At 43.0% G+C, this 20968-nt stretch overlaps 1 protein-coding gene across 5 annotated transcripts in view; it reads right to left on the reverse strand.

Moving 5' to 3' along the window:
• The window catches only part of PHLPP2 (PH domain and leucine rich repeat protein phosphatase 2), a 34424-nt gene extending 16168 nt beyond the window's left edge, over positions 1-18256 (reverse strand). For all 5 annotated transcript variants that reach the window (XR_011154562.1, XM_069027254.1, XM_069027253.1 and 2 more), the window contains exons 1-7: positions 18090-18256; positions 17620-17864; positions 10604-10737; positions 6392-6582; positions 5837-5962; positions 4581-4735; positions 410-556 (exon numbers count right to left, since the gene is read on the reverse strand). Coding sequence is in view for 4 of the 5 variants with exons in the window: in XM_069027254.1 (XP_068883355.1) it covers positions 410-556; positions 4581-4735; positions 5837-5962; positions 6392-6582; positions 10604-10737; positions 17620-17864; positions 18090-18233 (1142 nt within the window). In the remaining variant the exon portion in view is untranslated. The remainder of the gene's footprint in view (positions 1-409; positions 557-4580; positions 4736-5836; positions 5963-6391; positions 6583-10603; positions 10738-17619; positions 17865-18089) is intronic.
• Positions 18257-20968: the final 2712 nt, after the last annotated feature.

The following is a 20968-nucleotide window of genomic DNA, read 5'->3' on the forward strand; positions in this document are numbered from 1 at the left end:
AAGCCACCACAGAAAAGTTTTCTATAATAAATTAAAACTTCAACAGAAATTGCATCAGTACTGAAAATATTAAATACAAATAATAAATGCAGAAAATCAGACAACTCTGCAGCTGCAGAAAAATGCACAGACTTATTTGAGAAACAATGCAATTGCCTTCAGTGCTTCATCTGCATAAAGTTTCCTCATCTTTTCTGCACCAGCAGCTGCAATGTTTTAATAGCAGCGATTAAGGGATTGCACATCTTAGTTCTTGACCTTCTGCTGGAGTCAAATTAATCATTCAGCCTTCATGGTCAAAAAAGGCTGCCCTAGAATTCACACTTTCAGAAACAGTATCTGCACATCAGTAGTGCTCAGCTGAGGCATCAAGGATGTTTATGATCACAGATGTAAAGAACATACTCACTTCAACAGTTTGCCAATCTGACTTGGCAAGTAATGAAGTCCATTACAGGAAATATTAAGCTCTGTCAGAGTAGAGATCTCACACAGTGATACAGGAAACTCTCCCAGTCTGTTATGAGACAAGTTCAGACTCTTCAACTGAGAAAACCTATTAGCAAGAACACTAGTTAATTTACAAACCTACATGGTCTGAAAGCAAAAATATACAGAACCAGTCATAAAGAATTCTTAAGTCTTTTTACACTGGTGATACAGTCAGCTAACTCATTACAGGAGTTCCTGCATAAATTTGGTTTTAAGTCATTGATATTCTTCTCAGTGGTCATGCTGAAAGTGATCAAATACCATGGGTTTACTGCAGGAACTGATAACAATCTTCTACCCTGACTTGACAGGCTTCTTCCTAGTGACTGTTACTAAGATTTAGGAGACTAAAATGCTCAGTTCAAAAAATTTACCTTCAAAGAATTAACTACAGTAAGAGTATACAATTAAGTCGCTTGGGAAAAGTGGAGCTGAAAACATTCACTGGGACCATTCTGAGAATAAAACAGAAGGGGGAAATCCCCTTTCCAAGCTGGGTGCAACAGAAAGCCAAGCTGAGCTGTAAAAGGGAAAACTAGGAAAGCACTTTCTTCATGCTGGGAAACCACAAAACCTGCACCCAGAGGTCCTTGAACAAGATTACACAACTACAGTGCTCCTTGCTCAGCAGACTGCATCCCAGGTACTGCCCCAAGTGCAGACAGCCCCACAGTCACTACAGTCCCACCAGCGCTTGAGAAATGCTTACCTATTTCTAGCTCCTTCAATCACCATGCTAGGTGCAAAGAGAGAGAAGGAACTTAGCATAGCTGGGGTAACATACAGGAGGGTTCTCCTCCAAGAGTTCCTGCCTCTTTCTAGAGGAAGCAAAAGTATTTTTCCCCAAGTAATAACCTCCTCATCCCAAACTGGAACCACCAGAAATTAATTCAGTGGGGAAATTAATATCTCACTTCTATGAGATAACTGCAAATTTCATGTACCAGAGAACTACTTCTTAGAAACACACAGTTATTCATCTGCCTCACCTACCCAACTTTTCCCAGGCATTGGTGAGTAGCTCCTATTTTGAAGCAAATGTTTTAATATAGGTAACAAAACCAAGGTTAATTAGCTTGAGGGAGAATATTACTTCTAGCTTGAGATGTCTTGAAATATAAGACAAAGTTTTTGGAGTTGCTTTCTTCTTTATAGTGACCTTTTTTCGGATTCAAAATACTTGTAATGATCTGTGTAGGAACCATGCATTATATTTCTCCATTTTGCTTTATAACCTTGGGGGGCAGTTGTTCTTTGGAAAGAGGGAACATAGCTGAAACTTGAACACAGATTGTTTGCTTTGAGCACCCCATCATATAAATAAGGGCATAGGCATTTTTGTTTGCTGCAGCCACAGACTCTCTTATACTGCAACTGAAAGCCAAAGAGAAAAAGATGCTGTGTTGGTAAAAGCCTTCCTCAAAGGAACACACTGGATAATGCAAAGATCTAACAATGATACAATAACCAGAAACTTGCGCACAGAACTCCACCACAGTATTGAAAACGAAGGAAACAATGAGGATGAACCTGAAGATTTGAACTATCTCATTAGCTGGTTCAACTTTAAGAGATTTAGGACAGTCACGGCTCTCAGGGTTTGAAATCAGCAAACACTTTAATGAAACTGCTTTCTCAGGAGTTCTGCAATGGCTTTTGCTACACCTGTTCTTAGCACCAAGTGTTTCTCTCTCACTAACAGTGTGGTGAGAAGCTGCTCTGAGAGACACAGCATTAAATGGAACAGCACAACTAATGTTTAGAATTCATCCCTCTGCAGAAATATCAAAGCAAGCACAAGAGGGGCATTGAAGTTTCCAAAAGCTGAAGGGAAGCTGGTACATGACACAGCTTGGTCTGAGATTCCTCAAGCAGACTTCCACATTCGGTGAGGGGGACAACACTCAAAAGCCTTTTGAGTTCTCCTTCTGTTCCTTCTTCTTTGCCTCAGTAAGCTCATGTAGTGATGCAGGAACGGAATGGAAAAGCAATTCAAGCTGTATATGAACCAGGTATTATAGGGGATAAAGATCCCAAAATCGTTGTGGCTCCTCAGGTTTCAGTCTGTGTGCTCACAGGGCATACTGAGACAGCAAAGAGGTAGGGAAACACAGCAGTGAATCTTCCATGGGATGACGATCCTCTGTTTAGCAGCCCAAACTGGTGCTGCCCTGAAATATTCCCAGTTTAACACATCCTGTTCTGCCACCAAAGCACTCAGCACAAATCTCTATCAACTAGCTAGAATGCTGACAAGACATGCAGATGTACACGTGTGTGCACACACACATCAACAAAGATCAGATCTCAGAGTGTTTTTCAGACAAGGGAGATACTCAAAAGGCAATACAATACATAAAAAATAAGCTAGGAGATGTAATAAAGCAGGTTAGGGTTATTTAATGACCTTTGCTTAACATTTTCCCTTTAGCTAATTATTTTTGCTCCATTATTATAGTTATAGCTAATTAGACTCCTAGAGCTTGAAAGGTCCTCAGAGGAAGAGATCTGATCATTGTGAAAGATTCTGCTGTTGGGAATTGACAGTCTTGAGGCACTGAGAACACCTACTGCAAGCAAGCAAGGGTCTTCTTATGGTGCTATAATCTTAGAAACATCCTAAAAACCTCAGACAGAAAATCTTTTCAAAAGGCAATGAGCAGCCTTATGTGGGCTACCTAATGCTACCTGTCTATTCAAGACTGTGTGAAATGAGAGCTTCTTTTATGGCTTTTGTTTGTTTGAGGATTTCAGCTTCATCAGACATAGTCACTGCCAGGAAAAGAGTGCAGTTTCTGACATGCCAGATTTCTTGTTGACTACATGCAAGGTCAAAAGAAATTTCAAGCCCCTTTGCTGATCCTGTGAACCAAGGATACTACATTTTAGAAAATAAAGTTCTGATGTCCTTTTCAAAATCATACAATATATTTGAAGAGACAAGTAGAAAGTAAAATCTTGAATTATTTTAAGCAGCTTCTCCAGTAACAGAATCTATTACAATTCACCATTAGAAAACATTTAAACAAGTTTGGAAAACCAGACTAGACTCTGGCTCCCAATAAAACTGCAAAGAATTCCCAAAAGTGAGCAATTTTTCACTGTATACTCTTATGGATACCTGGGCATTTCATTACTCTCTAGGAAGGAAAATGAAATAGCACAGTAATAGGCCCCTGGAGACAAAGAAAACAAAGCCACACCCTTCCCCACCCCACCCCACCTTGCAAAAAGCCCCCCAACAAACCAAAATGACAAAAGCAACCAAACCTCAAAACCACAACAACAACAAACCAAACCAAACAAATAACAAAAAAGCATTTTTGCAAAGTTTCTCCAAATACAATTTTCTTAAGGCACAATGTGTTTGAAACAGAGCCATTGGACAATATTACTATAGGCTTCCTATCAGCTTTCAAGATTCATAGAACAGATCCTTGAATTCTATTTAGCATGGCTGGTATACGTATCAACAGACTAATCTCCCTCTAGATTTTATGATTTTGGGGAATTAATTTAAATATGTTTTTGTAAGACTCCTTCACTTACCTAAGATGACTACATCATGCTTCCATACCATCCCACAACTGCTACTCTCTTAAAAGCAGATCATCACAAGTTTCCAAAGCAAAGCTGGAGTCTCACAGGCCCTCTGCCAATTCCAAATACACATTAAGAACTTGCCAAAACAGGGTTTTTCAGACCTGAACTTCTTCCTGCAAACACTTATTCACAATAGCAGCATTATGCTTTTCCTTGCCTTTTATTTTATACCCCGAGATGTTCACTGCTTAGCAAGCAGCCTTATATTACTACTGCATCTTGTCCATACAAACGGCATGTCATCCCATAAGGCTTATCTCAAATCAGAGTTAGCATAGAATCTGTGGAAGGGAGCTCATGAATATTATAAGTTGTTGGAAGTTTATTCCTATCTGTGCTGCCCAGATCTGCTTCCAACCCCCCCACTTGTGAGAGCTTCCTTAAGATCAGTATTTTTACCATCCCCAAGAGAACAGGCAATACTTCATTCCTGTATCCATATGTCAAGGACTCCAAATGTAGAAGAAAAATAATTCTTTGCAGACCTGCAAAGGGAGTCAAGACTCCCTGCTCCACTTGTTCTCATAAAATTGTGGCGTAAGTTGAGGTAGGTGATATCTTGACTGTAGAAGAGGTGCTCTGGTACTTCCTCAAGGCTGTAGCATGAAAGATCAACCATGCTAAATCGCATAGACACAATCTGAAAGGAAAGAGAAAAAGCTGCAGCTGTGCAACAAATTTTCTCTGGAAGTCTAATGGAAGGCCAAAGAACACAAGTAGTAAACAATTTGAGGGAACATGAAAGAACTCCTTGTGCCCACCAGGTAGAGTCCCTGCAGGAAATGGGAGTCCATGAAGTACAAGCCTATGCCATTTGCTACATCCCTGACAAGGATGCATAGCTGGATACCAGCCAGGACTCACACAAAGTCCTGCTCTGCATGTGCACTGGGCACACTGCCTAAAGGCTAGGCTATAAGAGAGACAATGTAATAGAGCAAAATGGATCTTTGAGGAAACTCTATTGAGAAAGCATAATTTCCAAGTGCCTTCCAAAGGTGCAAGAAGCAACAGGAAGCAGTTGATTTTCCAGTTCAGTTCTTGGAGGTTTACAGAACCTCTGCTTGGCCTAGCTGCTTCTTCTGTAGTTTTAGCTACTTCTTTCTTTTATTAGCTTGTTCAGGGTATAAAATTTGAAACATAACTTGTTATAAAAAGGCTTCATAAATTATGGTTTTGCAACATTTCATAAAGTCTTTGCAAATCTGAGATGTTCTTTCGTTAAGCATGTTTTGTTTTGAGGTCCTTGGTGCTTAATTTGACATTTTATGACCTGCTTTATCCTGAACTCATTTTGTATTTCACAATATCCTTGCTGACCTATGATCTCTCTGTAACTCAAATCTATCAGGGCAGCCCTCTGAATGTCTGGCTCATACTTCAGGTAGGTTCAAGTATGGGAACAAACGCAATGTGTAGGTTTCTATGGCTGTAAAGTCAGCCAGTCCCTGTGGTTTGCTCAATGACCTGTGATTAAGTTAGTCTCATAGGTGCAGCAGGGGTTAAAACAGCAGAGCGACTGTTCAACATCATTGCACAGGTAGAGAAAAAGAGATGGCTAACAGAAAAATCTCTGTAGTCCAGAGCATGAAGGAAATAAAGAAAGCTGGAAAGTGTCCTGGGTACTTTCTCCTGCATCCTAGCTTCACCTCTGACTGCAGACCAAGCCTGCATCAGAAAACCCTTCCTGTGGCATACCCCTGCACCCACCATCCAAACCACACTGTCCCCATGGCCTCACCGTGGATGCTTGCCGGTGCCACCGCTGGCACTCTGCCAGCGTTTCAAAGGAAATGTGGTATGTTTGAGCTTGTGCTCCAGCAGATGTGAAAGCAAGGGTGTACTGCCGACGTTTCATCTCTTCCACCTGCAAAGGGAGAATTGACAACAACAGTCTGCCTAAGTGCCAGCAATTACAATTGACCTGAAGTCTAGGGTGAGGTATGGCTGACCACCAGTAACACTACATTTTGCTGAAAATGCAGCTGCAAAGATACTGGAGAAAACCCCAGAAGTAAATCCTGCTTAACACATTTCTGGTGAAGTGGATACAAGAAGTAGTAATTTCCAGACTGCCCATTCACAACATTGGCTACTGCTGTGAAAGCTGAACTAGTGTGTCTTCATTTTACTAGCCTTCAGACTACTACCTAAGCAAAGCAAGTAGAAAGGGGTCGGGCACATTAATGCAGTAATCTGTGACAAAAGCCTACACTAATCTCTTGTGGATGATTCCCATCATTACCATTTCTTCTTCCTTCCCAAGCTACAGGCAGCTAACCAAAAAAAGCCTTACCTTCCCTCCAATGAGAGGCAAGATGTGCATCTTCCCTGCATGGCTGTCCTTCACTGAGGACACAATGAGGCACGTACCACAGAGAGTGACCGAGCGCTCTGCCCACTTGTGCAGCTGGGTCTTTCCTTTGCGTACGTTATAGACTCCAGAGAGCAGGATGCGATCCAACTGTTCCACTTGACATGGCTTTTCTGAAGAAAAAGGGGACATTAGCATTTACTGTCCACGTGTTCTTCATTCTAATCTGTGAGTACAAATAACCAGTTGTTGTACAGAACAAGCAGACCAATTGCACTTTAAAAAAGTCTCATGCAGAGGACAAGCAACATCCTCAGTCAGCGCAGGAACGGCTGAGCAGCACCATTGGGTGCCTCTCAGAACAATGTTAGAATGGTTGCCATGCAGTCTTTTTAATCTACAGGTAGTTACAGACCTTAGCAAAGCCACATGCTTGCCAAATATCCTTCGTTCAAATGCAACAGAAAACCAATTTTAAACTCTCATTGAGTCAGCTAAAGTCACAGAAACCATCAAATAAGTGGCTTCTACTGGACTTTCAAGGAAGGCCTGGAAAATCAGCTACAGAACCCTTTCCCTGAAGATGACTGTCCTGGTTTTGCCTGGGATAGAATTAATTTTCTTCCTCGAAGATGGTACAGGGCTGTATTCTGGCTTCTGTGTGAGAATAATTTTGCTAGCATACTGCTGTTTTGGTTGGTGCTCAGTAGTGCTCACCCAAGTCAAGGACTTTTCAGTGTCCCATTCTCTTTAGCAAGCAGGTGCACAAGAAACTGCAAGGGAGCATGGCTGGGCCAGCTGATCCAAACTAGCAAAAGGGATATTCCACACCACAGAACATCATGCCCAGTATACAAACTGAGGGAACCGGGACAGGAGGGCTGAGCATTGCCATGGGAAACGCACCAGTCAGTGTGATGAGCAGTAGTGTATTGCGTATCATTTGTGTTTTATTCCTCTCTCTTTGTTATTCCCCTTTTCATTACAATTATTATTATTTTACTTTATTTCAATTTATGAAACAGTTTATGTTCTCAGTCCACAGATATCACCTTTTTCCCATTCTCCTTCCCATCCCATGGGGGAAGCAGTGTGTGAGTGAGCAGATGGGTGGGGTTAAACCACAATGGTCCTTTTAGGCGGCAGACCTGGTACACAAAGGGCGGAGACAGATCTGACCAGAGCGTGTTAAAACAAATTTGCCAGAAGCATTTATTGTATTCGTTTAACAGTGGCTGGTCACAATGTTGATTTGTTTGCCCTATTTTGTTGCACTTGTTCTCAAAGTTGCATTATGTAACACCTTATCTGCTGTAAAGGCTGGGTTGAGGTTATGATGTTGTATTTTGTAATCTGGTCTGTATGCTCAGCATGGCCCTTATCTCTGTGCTCTGGTGCCATTTAGTGGAAAATGTCGATAATGACACCATTTGCCTTTTCTCCTCAGAGAGTCCACCTAGGGAGTGGACACTTCCCACATCCTCCTTTTCTCCTCCAGCTTAATTACAACAGCACTTGGGAATTTTGAATATCCTTGGCATGTTGAAAACCAGTGTGGTCCTATTGCTAGGAACCATGAATGTAGTTCAGGTCTTGTTTAGGGAGAAGCAACTATTTGCGGCTACTCCGACCTTGTGACAAGCACTGCGACTACTCAGACTGGACTGGAGTCAGACTGCTGCCAATTGCAACCATACTGGACACACTCAAGGTCAACCATTCAGCTTCTGGAGTTGGGGTTACAGAGAATTTGAAGCCCACAATACTCTAGCTGAAAGAGATACTGGTAGCATATGAAGGAGTTTGAGCTGCTTCAGAGTAGATTGGCACTGAGGTCCAGCTGCTCCTGGCACCTTTCTGGGGTGCTGGGCTGGATGTTCAAACTGATGCTATGTGGAATAAGCAGGCCACACTGATCACACAACAAGCTTGAATAGGGAAACCATACTCCAAACATTTATCAGGAGCAAACAGTTAACTACTAACTCAAGCTGTAATACTGTTTGTCAGTCAGACAGCAGGATCTTCAGCTTGCCAAATCTAAAGTGTTATCTTGAAGTCCATATCTGGCTGAATTTAGCTGAAACATTTAGTTGTTTATTTACAACAATAGTTTTGTTTCAGGGACATGAAGTTTGACATAAGATGTCTTTTATTGGTGAGAAACTGTAAGCATCCACAGAAAAAATTGCTTTGACTTCACCAAGCTGAAAGACCAGCCCCACACTTGTAAGAAAACAGTATTATGGGACTAAAAGTGGTATCCTACTACTAACTGCCACAGCAGCACTGTTCCAAGCATTACTACACAGCTACACCAATCTTCCGGTTTCCCTTTCTGCTCCAAAACCATGGCACCTATCCTAGAGTGGGTCAAGGGGAAGCAATGGAAACAGTCAGGTGGCTGGAACACCTCTCCTATGGAGACAGGCTGAGAGAGTTGGGGTTGATCAGCCTGGAGAAGAGAAGGCTCTGGGAAGACTTTCCTGCAGCTTTTCCATATACAAAGGCAGCTTACAAGAAAGGCAGAGAGAGACATTTTACCAAGGCCTAGAGTGGCAGAACAAGGGAACATGTTTCTAAACTGAAAGAGGGGAAATTTACACTGGACATAAGGAAGAAATGTTTTATGGTGAGGGTGGTGAGGCCCTGGCACAGGGTGCCCAGAGCAGCTGTGGCTGCCCCATCCCTGGAAGTGTCCAAGGCCAGGCTGGGCAGGGCTTGGAGCAACCTGGGATAGTGGAAGGTGTCCCTGCCCGTGTCAGGAGGGTGGAACTAGATGATTAAAGGTTCCTTCCAACCCAAGCCAGTCTGTGATGCCATGATTCTAAGTTTCTCTGTCTAAAATCCAGTACTTCCTCCCTTATGTTCTCAGCTGCAGGCTTTGCAAAATTATCATATCATCCTCCATAGCATTCCCTCTAATTCCTCCCCCACCTTTGAGAATCACTTCGTCAGCATTTGCTTCTACTTCCTTAAAACAGGTCTCCTGAACACTCTTCAGCCCTTATACTTCTTCCTTCACAGCCTCCTTCTAAGCAGACCAGCCACCCATGCTGACTGAAACTACTCAATTACATTTTCTACCTACTTGGTTCCATGAAGTTGAGTTGCTGTTCGTGAGTCCTCGGCAGGTCCTGCTTGACATAACCAAGCTTTCATTTTTTCCTCCAAAATTCTCTATACCCCCTATCCTTGATGCCTCTACTCCTTCCAGCCTAGCTAACTTCTGGCTCCCTCTTCCTTGCCCCATAAATCCAGACTATGCACGTCACACTTCTTTCCATCTGTTACACTCTGTGTTTTGCATATATATATATATGTACAGTGTATACAGTATATACACTCTTTTGCCTGTTCTACACACAGCTCCTAGACAGAAGGGGTTTGTCTCAGCAGGGTGAAGAAGCTGATTTCTTATGAACGCTTTTTTTTGACACTGAATTAAGATGGCTAGCAGCTCAGTCTGGCTCCCTAGATCCACAATGCAAGAACAATTTTCCATTAAAAGCACTTTGATTTTTTTTTTCTGAAATGCAAAAAATACACAGGTGAAGTACTTAAAAGTAAGGAAATAATTTCTTTATTATCTTTCCTCACCCTCACTTCTATTTCCTCTTAACTTCAGTGAATTCCCTTTCTGATCGCTAGCACCAGATGCCCACAGGCCTATGCCTGTTATCTGTGGCTCGCCTAAATCAGTTCAACAGGCCATACTCCAAAGTCTCGCTTCTGTAATCCAATGCCCTAGATTTCTGATAGCAGCCTGCGTTATTATTAACCAGCTGGCACCTTCACTCTTCGCTGTTTAAAGGCTGTGGAGGTATTTGACCAGGACCTTCCTTGCCCATATCGACCCACTTTTTGTAAATACAAACTTCATGCACATCTAAACAGAACTGCAATGTGTTTCTGATCCTAGTGGGAGTCGAAGTCATCAGTTGCAATATTTGAAGCTAAAGACAACAGAGCAATCTTGTACCTTCCTGTAGACCTGTCTTTTCTCAAGCCATAGACAGGATCAAGAAAACTACAGAAGTGTGGGTTTTTTTCTATTAATCTTGAAAATGTTTTAAGAAATGCTTATTGGTACTGCAGGTCCTTGATGTAGCCCTCTATAAACCCAACAGGCTGGGTTCCAGCTCATAGTTACAGCTACAGCAACAGTGACAGCGTGCACACACAATTTCTTACCGCTGTAAAAGCGAATCATACAGCTGAGATCAGAGTTTGCTGCCTCTTCCTGCATTCTGAGAGGATCATCAAAACCCAACCCAGCCAAGTAGTCATACACAATCTGAAGGGGTTTTTCTGTGGGCTCCAGCCTCCTGTCAAAACATACAAGAAAGTAGTTTGAGAATGCAAAAAAGATTAAACAAGTCTCAGTATGGCTAAAGTGTGGGGAATACTGACACACTGTTCTGCTCCTCTGAAAAGGACTGGAAAGCACAGACCCTTGGGTCTCTGCTCCCTGCTTCACAAGCAGCACTTAAGAACTGCAGCACTTGTGAACTACATTGCAGAAGATGAACAGAGGAAAAGCAATTGGCATAAGCCACACAATTCATGGTGAATATTTCCATTCCATGATTTAAGGAGCACCAGAAGGAAACCATGACAAGACACAAAACCAGAAATACTGCTCAAAAAAGCAGATACCAAGTAATTAAAAACCCCTATGTATAATGCCTCAAAAATAGAAAAGAACTCTTAAATTTTTTCTTCCAAATGCAGCTTGGAGCAAAGCATTTGAAGAATCCTCATGAAGAATTACTTAAAAGAAAAAAAAAAGAAAATACAAATTTCCTACAATTTCCTACTCTCTCCAGCTCACATCAGTGTCTAGATTCTTATGTTTTGGCAAGTTAACTTAACCAGTACATTTAAAACGAGGTTTTAGAACTATGGCAGAACACAGGAAGGATTCAGTGGCTAGCTTGAATAAACAGCAGTAAGAGAAAGTTCTTGTGAAACATCAGATTTAGTATATTCAGAATGGAAAAGATGTTTTCTGATCCTCTCTTCTCACTTTTTCCAGAGACCCTGAATTGTGATTTTGTTCAATAAAAACAACAAAATTTCTTGCTAAATTATAAGTTTAACTTTAGGGAAAAAAAATAGTGTAAAAGATTAACCACTGAAAATGTTAGGTAGGAGTTAAAATACGCTGTTCCAATGGTCCACTTATTATCCACCATTAAAAATCCCCATATTTAATCTAAAAGTGCCTAGCTTCAGATTAGTCACTGGACCTCACCTGTCACCTATTCTTTAAACAGGAGTTCATAAACCATGTCACTAAACATTTCAAACGTCCTCTTCAAGATAAGGCGCAAGGTGCTTTTAAAATTATTCTTGCAACTGAGAGGGTCTACTTTGATTCAAAAGGATTTTTACCACCAATTTCTTTTTAGTTTATCCCTACTCTGCAAGCACTAACATGATTGTCCCCTGTATCCACGTACTGACTACACAAAACCGCACATACACATTGGTTCTACTCAAACACTTTTACGTTCCTGGATCAAACCTGCTCTCATATCCCTCCAATGCACAAGTCCTCCTGAACTGCGTCTTTTGGCAACTTATAACCTCCTTCCTCTCCTTTGTAATATCTAGTATACTTCTCTTTCACATAAATATACCTAATGATACTGAAAAGCAGTGTTTTCCAGGGAATACTGCATGCTAAACCATCTAGAGCAACCTGCTGTACTGGCTTCTCAGTACCTGTCACTCCCTCCATCCATGTCCTCCGGAGTTCTTACCTTTTAGCCACAGGTTATTAACAGAGCAAGCTGAACAATGCAAGTTTACGTTTCTTCCGTCAAATATACACTAACCAGCTCCTCACCCAAAACAAGATGCTTACACTGAATAACAGTTTCCCATTTGTAAGATAATAGTCAATGAGTTTTACTGGTTTGCACATTGCTTTTTTCCCCATGACATCAGAACACAGAACCTCAGGACATTTTGGGTTGGAATGGCCTTTAAAGGTCATCTACTCCAACCATCCCACCACGAGCAGGGATATCTTCAATTCAAACAGGTTGCTCAGAGCCCAGTCCAACATCTCACTGCAACAAATGACTACTGCCTTTGGCAACCAAGCTTGAAATCTTGAAGCATCAAGATCAAGTTTGCTAGGTAGGACCTGTTTTCCACTAAACTTTGTTGATTTGCATACATCATTAAGACTGCGTGTCTTAATGGGAAATATTTCCTTTCTGTATGTACCAAACTTTTCCACTTCTTCTCATCTCTTCTCAAGAATAAAAACATTTCTCATTGTTTTTAATGATTATATCAGAGTTTCCACTACTACTGACAGCTTTAAAAATGTCATCTCATAATTAAGGCAGGACAGATTTCATAAAACATGCACCATTTACAAGTACCTAGTCATCCAGGCTTCCTTTGGAGTCACCAAGACACATCTCAAGAAGTAAACTGACCTCAGGTATTTCAAGCAGATACATTGCAACTCTCGCTTCACATAGAGGACCTCTGGATCAGAAGCGGATTACTCTCAAAGTTCTGGTACAAAACAACAAAGTTTCTAGTCTGAAAAGGCAATGTAATTGATATGCAGCTGACCCACAAAACCAGTTCTTACTGCTCAATGCTTGCTAAGCCTGTTTAGGGCAAGTCTGCTCCCTGCCTTTGTTTTACACAGAAATACATCTACTTATTATCCAGAAGGCTGTATATGAAATAACCCCTTTCCTCTCTCTTCAGAAATTATCTCTTGGAGCTCCTATTCGCTAATAAGCTGATGTCAGCTAAGATGGAATTCCTGCGCAATCATCATGAAAAGCTGACTTATTAAACGCTCTTTCTTTGCGTGTTTTGTGAGATGGACACAGGACAAGAGATTGGTTCAAAAGAGCAAAATGCCATCAATTCTTCTTTCTTCGCAGAGATTTCTTAAGCTTATATGAAGGATCTCAGCCTTTTTTAGGACTATCTGTCAAGATTTACAAGCTCAGAGCCAAGCACATCTACAAATATATAGCTAAGGTTTATCTTATTACTTAATATTTTTTGCTATAGAAACAGATACCAGAGAACACAACACCAAACTTCCAAAAGAGCTTTATGAGGTAATCTTAGAAATCATAAACCTGTGTATCTGTCTCTTATAACAGGCAAGCTATTAGAAACTGGAATGAATAAATCATAGATTGCACTTAACAATGCTGACTTCCAATACAGTACACCCGACATATTGTGTACCCTTCAGCACAGAATCCAAGAATATGTGAGATTTGACTGGATCTCCAAACTTTGTCCAAGTTTTCCTTGGCTACCCCCAGACTCCTATTCTTCTGCTATTAAAGCCTTATGCTTGCCAGGAAACAGCCTTTCCAGCATGTGACCCATAGCTCAGGAATTTTAAATGCTTGAGTGTCGCTCACAAAAAGAACTTATCAAGTAGTCTGCATCTAGACTTCCCAAGAAAAAACAAACAAACAAACACTCAAACTTTACTATTTGGTTGCTGAACAGACTGAGGCTTTTTAAAGTACACACTAAACTACATATCTGCACATCAGAATTCAGGAAGAACAGTAATGAAGTAGAGGGATCATTTGTGTTGTATGAAAAGCACGTAAGTCACAGTTGTACAGGCTACTCAACGCTCTCTGAGGTACAGTGCTCTGGCTTACCCTCCTGAAAAAGCTGGATACTCTATCCCACCATACTTACCCTTTTGGAGATGAGATCTGCTTTTTTTCTTTTTTTTTCTTCTCATCTTATACTTCAGCAAGAATTAATGCTGCAGGGTTTCAAAATGCTAATTTGAAAAGCCCTTAATCTTCTTTCTTGTCCACATAAATCAAACTGATTTGCTCTTTGAAGACATCTAAGACATAACGCCCTTGGTTTCGTCTCTTTTCTACGAAAGCCACGTACAAAAGGAACATGGGTGGCAATAGCTATTTGAGCCCAATCTTCTACGAATGTATCTCTAGTACCATAGCACCAGTCCTATCTGAAAACCAATCAAATGAGTAGCCCGTTCTATTGCACCAGCTAGGTTTGCTGGTCAGTGGCCGCAGGACAAAAGCCTTCCCAAAAAGTCTTCTGAATTCTGGAAGCTGCCTATAAAAACATCACAAGTTGTTCCAACCTCACTACCTGGCAGGAGAGTTTTGAGTTTACAGAAAGATCTACACCCAAAAAGTCACAGGAGGCAATGACTGGCCACTCTGTAGAGGAAGTGGAGCTCAGGGTTAGGTATTTCAGTTGTGAAGACATAGTGGAAAGGGTGTCTGACTGCCTTCTGGCACTTCACTGTGTGCTGGACCTGTGACCATGGAACACTGGCGCAGAGCCAGGTATGTGACTAACAACACTCACAGGGTCTGTAAATAAAGCCACGAGCACACCAGCCCATTGCCTACGGACCATGCTCACACTGAGAAAGGGAGCAGTTCCCTGAGCGCTCTTGGAGACATTCTGGAGACCTTGAGTATTTCCACACTGGAGGACTGGATTACTGGTCCAAGTTCTCATCAAGAGCCATGTGACTCACTAACAAAACCGTGGACAGGCCAGCAAAAGGAAAACCAAAACCTGTATAGGGAATGGCAGTTTCCATATGGAATTTCTTCACTAACTTGGTCAAGGCTGACATATTCCAGAAGTAACAGTTAAATTGCAGCAGAAAAATACACTTTCAAGAGAAAGCAACATGGTGTGAAACCCAAACTGGCATAAGATCACATTAGAACAGTACAAACTCATCCTGTACCCAACACAGTGGGCTCTGAACGCTGGCACATGTGAGAACACGCGGCTGTCACAGCAGCTGCAGTCTGGCACAAACAGCCCATGGCATCCTCAGCAGCATCACACATCAGGGACTGAATACTTCCTCTGCTCACAGCAGCTCTCCGGAGCGTAAGGTGCAAAGGCTTAAGGAGACAGAAAAGCCAAAAAGAAGTAGCAACAGTTTCAGTTTCACTCCTTTTGCAACTGTAGCTCTCCACAAGTATGGGTCAAGTTTTCAAATCTTTGCAGCTTAAATTTTTTTTGTGAGTGGTATCCAGACCAAAGAAGGTATCCACACTATTCTTGTTTAAGCCTTCCCTCTGCAGGAAGATATAATTCCTGGATATGAAGGGATAAAGAAAGATTCTGGCTAGGAGAAAGCTAAAGATCCTTGAGGTACACTGTGGAAAAGAAAAAGTTCTTACAGAAACTGACTTGAATTCACAGAATTGAAAAGGAAATAGAACGATCACAAGGACATTGCTGAATATTTAGACTGAATACACAAAAGAGCTTCTGCTATTCTTCCATACAGCTTTCAGTCTTCCAAGTCAGGTGCCAAATCAACATCTGCCATGCTTTGGAAAGAAAGTCACCTGCTGATATTAAAAGGGTGAAGAATTCAGAAGCTGCCTGAGAGATGCATGTACTTATGGTAAGATGTGATCAGATATTTAACAAAGTAATTTGTATTTGTGAACACGTTATTAACGTAATTGGTAAAGTTTGTTCGAGGAAGGAACTATCTCAACAGGGCATGAGGATAATCTTGAGCACTCTGTCATCTTCCGGTGGACATGCAAGTAGATACCATCCAGGCCTGCTTCCTGTTACTAACACAGGTGTTACTGAAGCAATAGTGGTAACTCCCATTTCCTTACCAAGAACAACTCTAGTGGGAAGTAATTCAAGGATCTCTTCTGTGGCAAACACGCTCTAAGAATTACAAGGAAGACATCATAACCAAGAACTCTTCACAAAATTTATGACAAATCTTGACCAAGTCCTAGACACACCAAGAGGCAAAAAGAGTGGGAAGTAATAATTTACAGCTCAGTACTTGCTTCCAAAAGACTGGTAGCAGATCCAATTTGCTAATCCAGTGCAAAGTCTGCCACAAATCAAAGACAGGCAAAGCTAGCTAGCAAGAGAAAAGTGAGAAATGAAAAGAATTCAAACACAAAAGCCACTTCAAAAGCTAAAAAAAGTAAAAATGTATCTCTCTGAATACATCTATAAGCTTTACCTAAGATTTTTCATGATCTGCACTAACTGGTCTGCTTTTCCTTAAAAACGCTGGAAAATCTGCTCACTATTAGGGTCCAAAACATGCCAACTTCCTTACCAATTTTTCAAGCAACAAACAGAGCTTTCAGCTGCCTCAGTGGCTATGTTCAAGTGTCCATCTCTTCTCATACAGTGTTTCTAACTAATCCATCCCTAATTCCTATAACCCTGACCAGTGCAACCTTTTCCAACAGTCAGTTTTAAACACATCCTATTCTCTCTGCATCTCCCCCCACTAACATTCCCACCCCATTTCAGAGCAAACACACACCACAGTTTTAAAATTTGGACACATGCGACCTGTAACTTTCATTTCACTATCAAAAATCCAGCTACTAGCTCTGTTCAAAATGCATTGTATCTACTGCTTAGCCTTTAAGTAAGGAGACCACAGCAATTATTTGCCCCTGAGAACAGGAGTGGCAATTTCATAACTGAATCTTAAGACCAGAAGAATCAGCGCAAAGTCTAAATACCAACAAACCGAATGGGACCTTGTAAACCTAGAGGAGTCCATAACACACCCACAGCATAAAGTTTGTGTACATTAAACCCTGAGCCATCTATTTTCAGCCAAAATTGACTTCAGGCATAAAACACAGCATCTAATGCTTAAGCCTTCTTTATATAACCCTTGCTACATTTTCTGTCTGCCTTTAATTGTTTATCTGGCAACTCTTCTTAGCAAAAAAATTATGAACAGGTAAATATTACATGACATAACTGTGAAACTACCTTACTTATTTTGCTGACTCAAAATAACTGTTTACAGCCTCTTAAATAGATCAGGTTGTCTGAATGCTAAAATCCCCATAACAGAACACAACAAAGGAATATATGAACTGGCACCTCTACCTAGAAAATGAGGACATATTTCGGGCTGGAGCAACAGTCGGGCTGGAGCAACAGTCAAACCCTCCCTGTTAAAACACATAACTACGAGGTGTGTAACCTCTACTTCACCACTACCTATTTTTTATTAATTGCATGACTCAAGGCTGTACCTGACTACCAGCTACTACCTCTGCCTGTTCCCTACCTGCCCTGCCAACAGGTGAACACGGTGAACGGAGTGGTGAATGGAGCCTCGCAAACCTATACAAAACATTTCTCAGTCAGGTTTATCCTTTCTTGGCCCTCACCTGACCAGGTCTCCATGAAGCTGCAAAAAGAGGTTTTTCCTCCCTTCTCCATCACAGATCTCCGAGGCTTGAGTGTCCACTGTGCAGAGGACCAGGCGTAAGTCCGAAGGAGCTGCAGCTGCTGAGTCTCTTCCATAAACATACACGCAGCCTCGTCCGACGTCCCCTTTCAGCCAGGTCCTCTCACGGGAACCAACCCGACTCCTGCTCTGGCAGCTCCTGCTCCCGGTGCGCTTCGCGTTCCTCTGCAAGGCAGCCCAGACCCGAGCGTCAGCACCGCCTCCGGCCGCGGCCACACTCCGACGTGGTCTCGCACCGGCCCCCTCCGCACAGGCCGCAGCCACCGGGATTCCCACGCCAGGCAGGGAAAGACCAAGGTCGCGGCGGGCAGAGCCCCCGGCGTCCCGCAGCCGACTCCCCCCACCCCACCGAGTCGCCGGGAGCGGCGGAGGCCTCGGTCCCCTCCTCACCTTGAGCACCCGGATGCCGCCGCGGGGTCCGGCCCGGCCCCCTCGTGCACCGCCCGGCGCCGCCGCCTCGTCCTCCTCGGGCTCCTGCGCCTCCCTGGGCCCCGGCCCAGCACCCGGCCCCGGCCCCGGCCCGGCCTCCCCCATCGCCGGCCGGACCGACACCCCGGGCCTCCGCGGCCCCGCCCCGGAAGCGCAGCGGCCGTCCGGCCCAGGCCCCGCCCCGGGGGGCGGCGGGAGCGTGCGGTCCAGGCCGGGCACCCCGAGCTCCGTGGCTGTGTCCGTGCCCTTCTACCAGCGAGAGGTGCCGAGTGAGAGCCGCTCGCCAGCCGGGCAGGGAAAAGGCAAAGCTCACGTGAGCGCTGCAAACACACCTGTCACCGCTCGCCCTTCACACAGCTCCAGGATCTGTCACCATTCACCGCCCCGCAGCTGGAGGGAGGTAGGCTGCACAATAGCCGAACATCACCGTTCTCCTGCTGCCCCGCAGGTCCATCACGTAAGCTCTGCCAGTCTTAACTAGTGGCTGCTACTAATGACGGCATCATCGACCAACGACGTCATCATGACACAGTTTGCAAGAATTTGAGTATGCTTTAGGGCAGCCACTGCTCCTGCCCCCACAGGATCAAGCACATTTAAAAAAGCCTCCCACCTTCCCCACAGTGAAATAACATGTTAGAAAAGACATGAAAAGTCATCTATTGAAATGTGAATGTGACTAGAAAACACAAAGGAGGCAGATGTGGGGACAGAGATATGACGGCAATCCTTGTCCAAGAGGCACATGGAGAAAGGGATCTTTTAACGAGCTCCCAGAGCAGGCTCCAAATATTCCTGTGTTCAGATCCCATCACACCTTTCTACCACCTGGACAAGCACTGTTGCTAGTAACTAACACTCACTCTCAGCATGGTATTCCACAGGAACTGCTCAAGTGTTTTGCAATTGTCCACTCATCTCGGTCTCCAAAATTTCCTGTAAAGTTTTTTTCAAAATCTGGCCTTATCATTTTGCATCATCTGACCTTGCCATGGCCAAACATTAAGAATCAAAACATTAAGAATCAAAACATTCTATCCCACTGACTTGCAGAAAGCAACAAGGCACAATTTTAAATCATTGAATATTGACTCATTTTATTAGTCACTTCATAATTTGTTTCAACCAAAAGACAATACACACAGCAGAAGTCTAATGCATCCCATGTAAATGTTTACATCTGTTAAGCTCCTCACTCACCTATGATTCAGCATTTACTTAAATTTTTCACATCTCAAAAATAGGTCTCCAGAATTTTGAGTGCCACCAGGTGCCCCGCTCAAATGGCATGTTTTCACTTTAAATTTGGTTGGGTTGGTTTTTTAGTAGTTTTTTGTTTGCCTTTTTTTTTTTCTCTATACTGTCAAAGAGGTGGGATGGGACTCTATGTAAAATTTAAATTACATCATCAGGAAAGTAAAAGGAATATACAGGAATAGAGTGAAAGTTAAAAGGGAAGCAGTCCAGCAGCTCCTTCCCTCACAGCCTCCATGTAGAAAATGAACACCTAAAAGTGCACCAGCGTCACTGCTGCCACGGCTCACAGCTAGTACCAGCCTTAGGGAAGGCACTGGTACCTTTCCCAGCTGTTTCAGTATCTTCTGAGTTATAGATCCAAGGTACTGTAAAGACAGTCCCCTCACTGCTATTGCTTCAGTAAGTTGTTCAAGGCCATATTTTGTGCCATCAAAACCTGGACAAAGTCGACTTTCAGGACCTTCCCATATCTCCTACCCCTTCAGGCCCATTATGGCCACTATTGTTTCTGTCATTTTTTGACTCAAAATACATTCACTTGGAAAAACAGACATCCAGTGTCTCCCAGTTCCGAAGCCTCCCATGCAGATACTAGTAAGATTATCCATGAAGTCCATATCTTGCTGCCTTTATATCCCCCTTACACTGAAGCAAGGAAAGTGTTGACCAGACCTGTAAGAACTGTTGCGTTCAATCAGTGGGAAGAGGACTCAGCCTGTGCTTGGAGTGCCTCAGACGTGCAAGTACTCTCCAGAGGAAAACTACAGCAGCAGCACAAAGCTCGAAATGCACATGGGGGTCAAAGAGCAAGCAGCATTATCTGGTATTGCAGATGGGGGAAGGTGTGAAGCCTGGACTTCCTTCTTGTGTAATGTCAGCATCCATCCCTTAGCGAGGAGGGGAGAGCTCCAAGGACAACTGGAATGTTTGGCTGCTACAAAAGAGTACTTCATAGCCAAGGGATGGCTTCCTGCAAAACATATTTCGGGTACACGCATCGCCTCCTCCAGCTCAACTCAAATACATGACGAAATGCCCATTTCCCCACAGACACGGTGTGCAAGGGTGGCTGAAGGAGCCAAGAACACAGAAAGAATTCACCCTGCAAGCTTACCAGAGACCGACAGCAAACCCCAGCTGCTCTAGGGGACAGAAAACAAGTATGACAAGAGAGACAACATACTCTGCTGCACCAACTGGCCAGGCGAGAGACCATTTTCTTCTTCCTTCCCATCTAATTTCCTGTACCAGTGCTCTTTCCCAGCAAAACCAAAGGGAGAGCGAGGCATGCTGGCTTTCAGTACGAGTGACCATGTACAACTCTGTGAAGAGAATGGGAGAGCTTATGAGGAGTTTGGGAACCAAGGCAAAGATTGCCCACTAACTTTTTATCTGGGATGCCCTCAGAGCTCACTGGGGTATGGATTTAACATGCTCAGTCTTCAACCTTGAGTTTGAGCTAGTGGAGCAGTGAATGGCCACAAATGCAGTGAAAACAAACTAAATGCTCAGCAGAATAAATGGACTGTGATTCAGCCATTTCCTGCAAAACTGCCTGTTTCATGATGCTTCTAGCTAAGCAC

The sequence above is a fragment of the Aphelocoma coerulescens genome, chromosome 11, assembly GCF_041296385.1.
Source record: "Aphelocoma coerulescens isolate FSJ_1873_10779 chromosome 11, UR_Acoe_1.0, whole genome shotgun sequence".
NCBI lineage: Eukaryota > Metazoa > Chordata > Aves > Passeriformes > Corvidae > Aphelocoma > Aphelocoma coerulescens.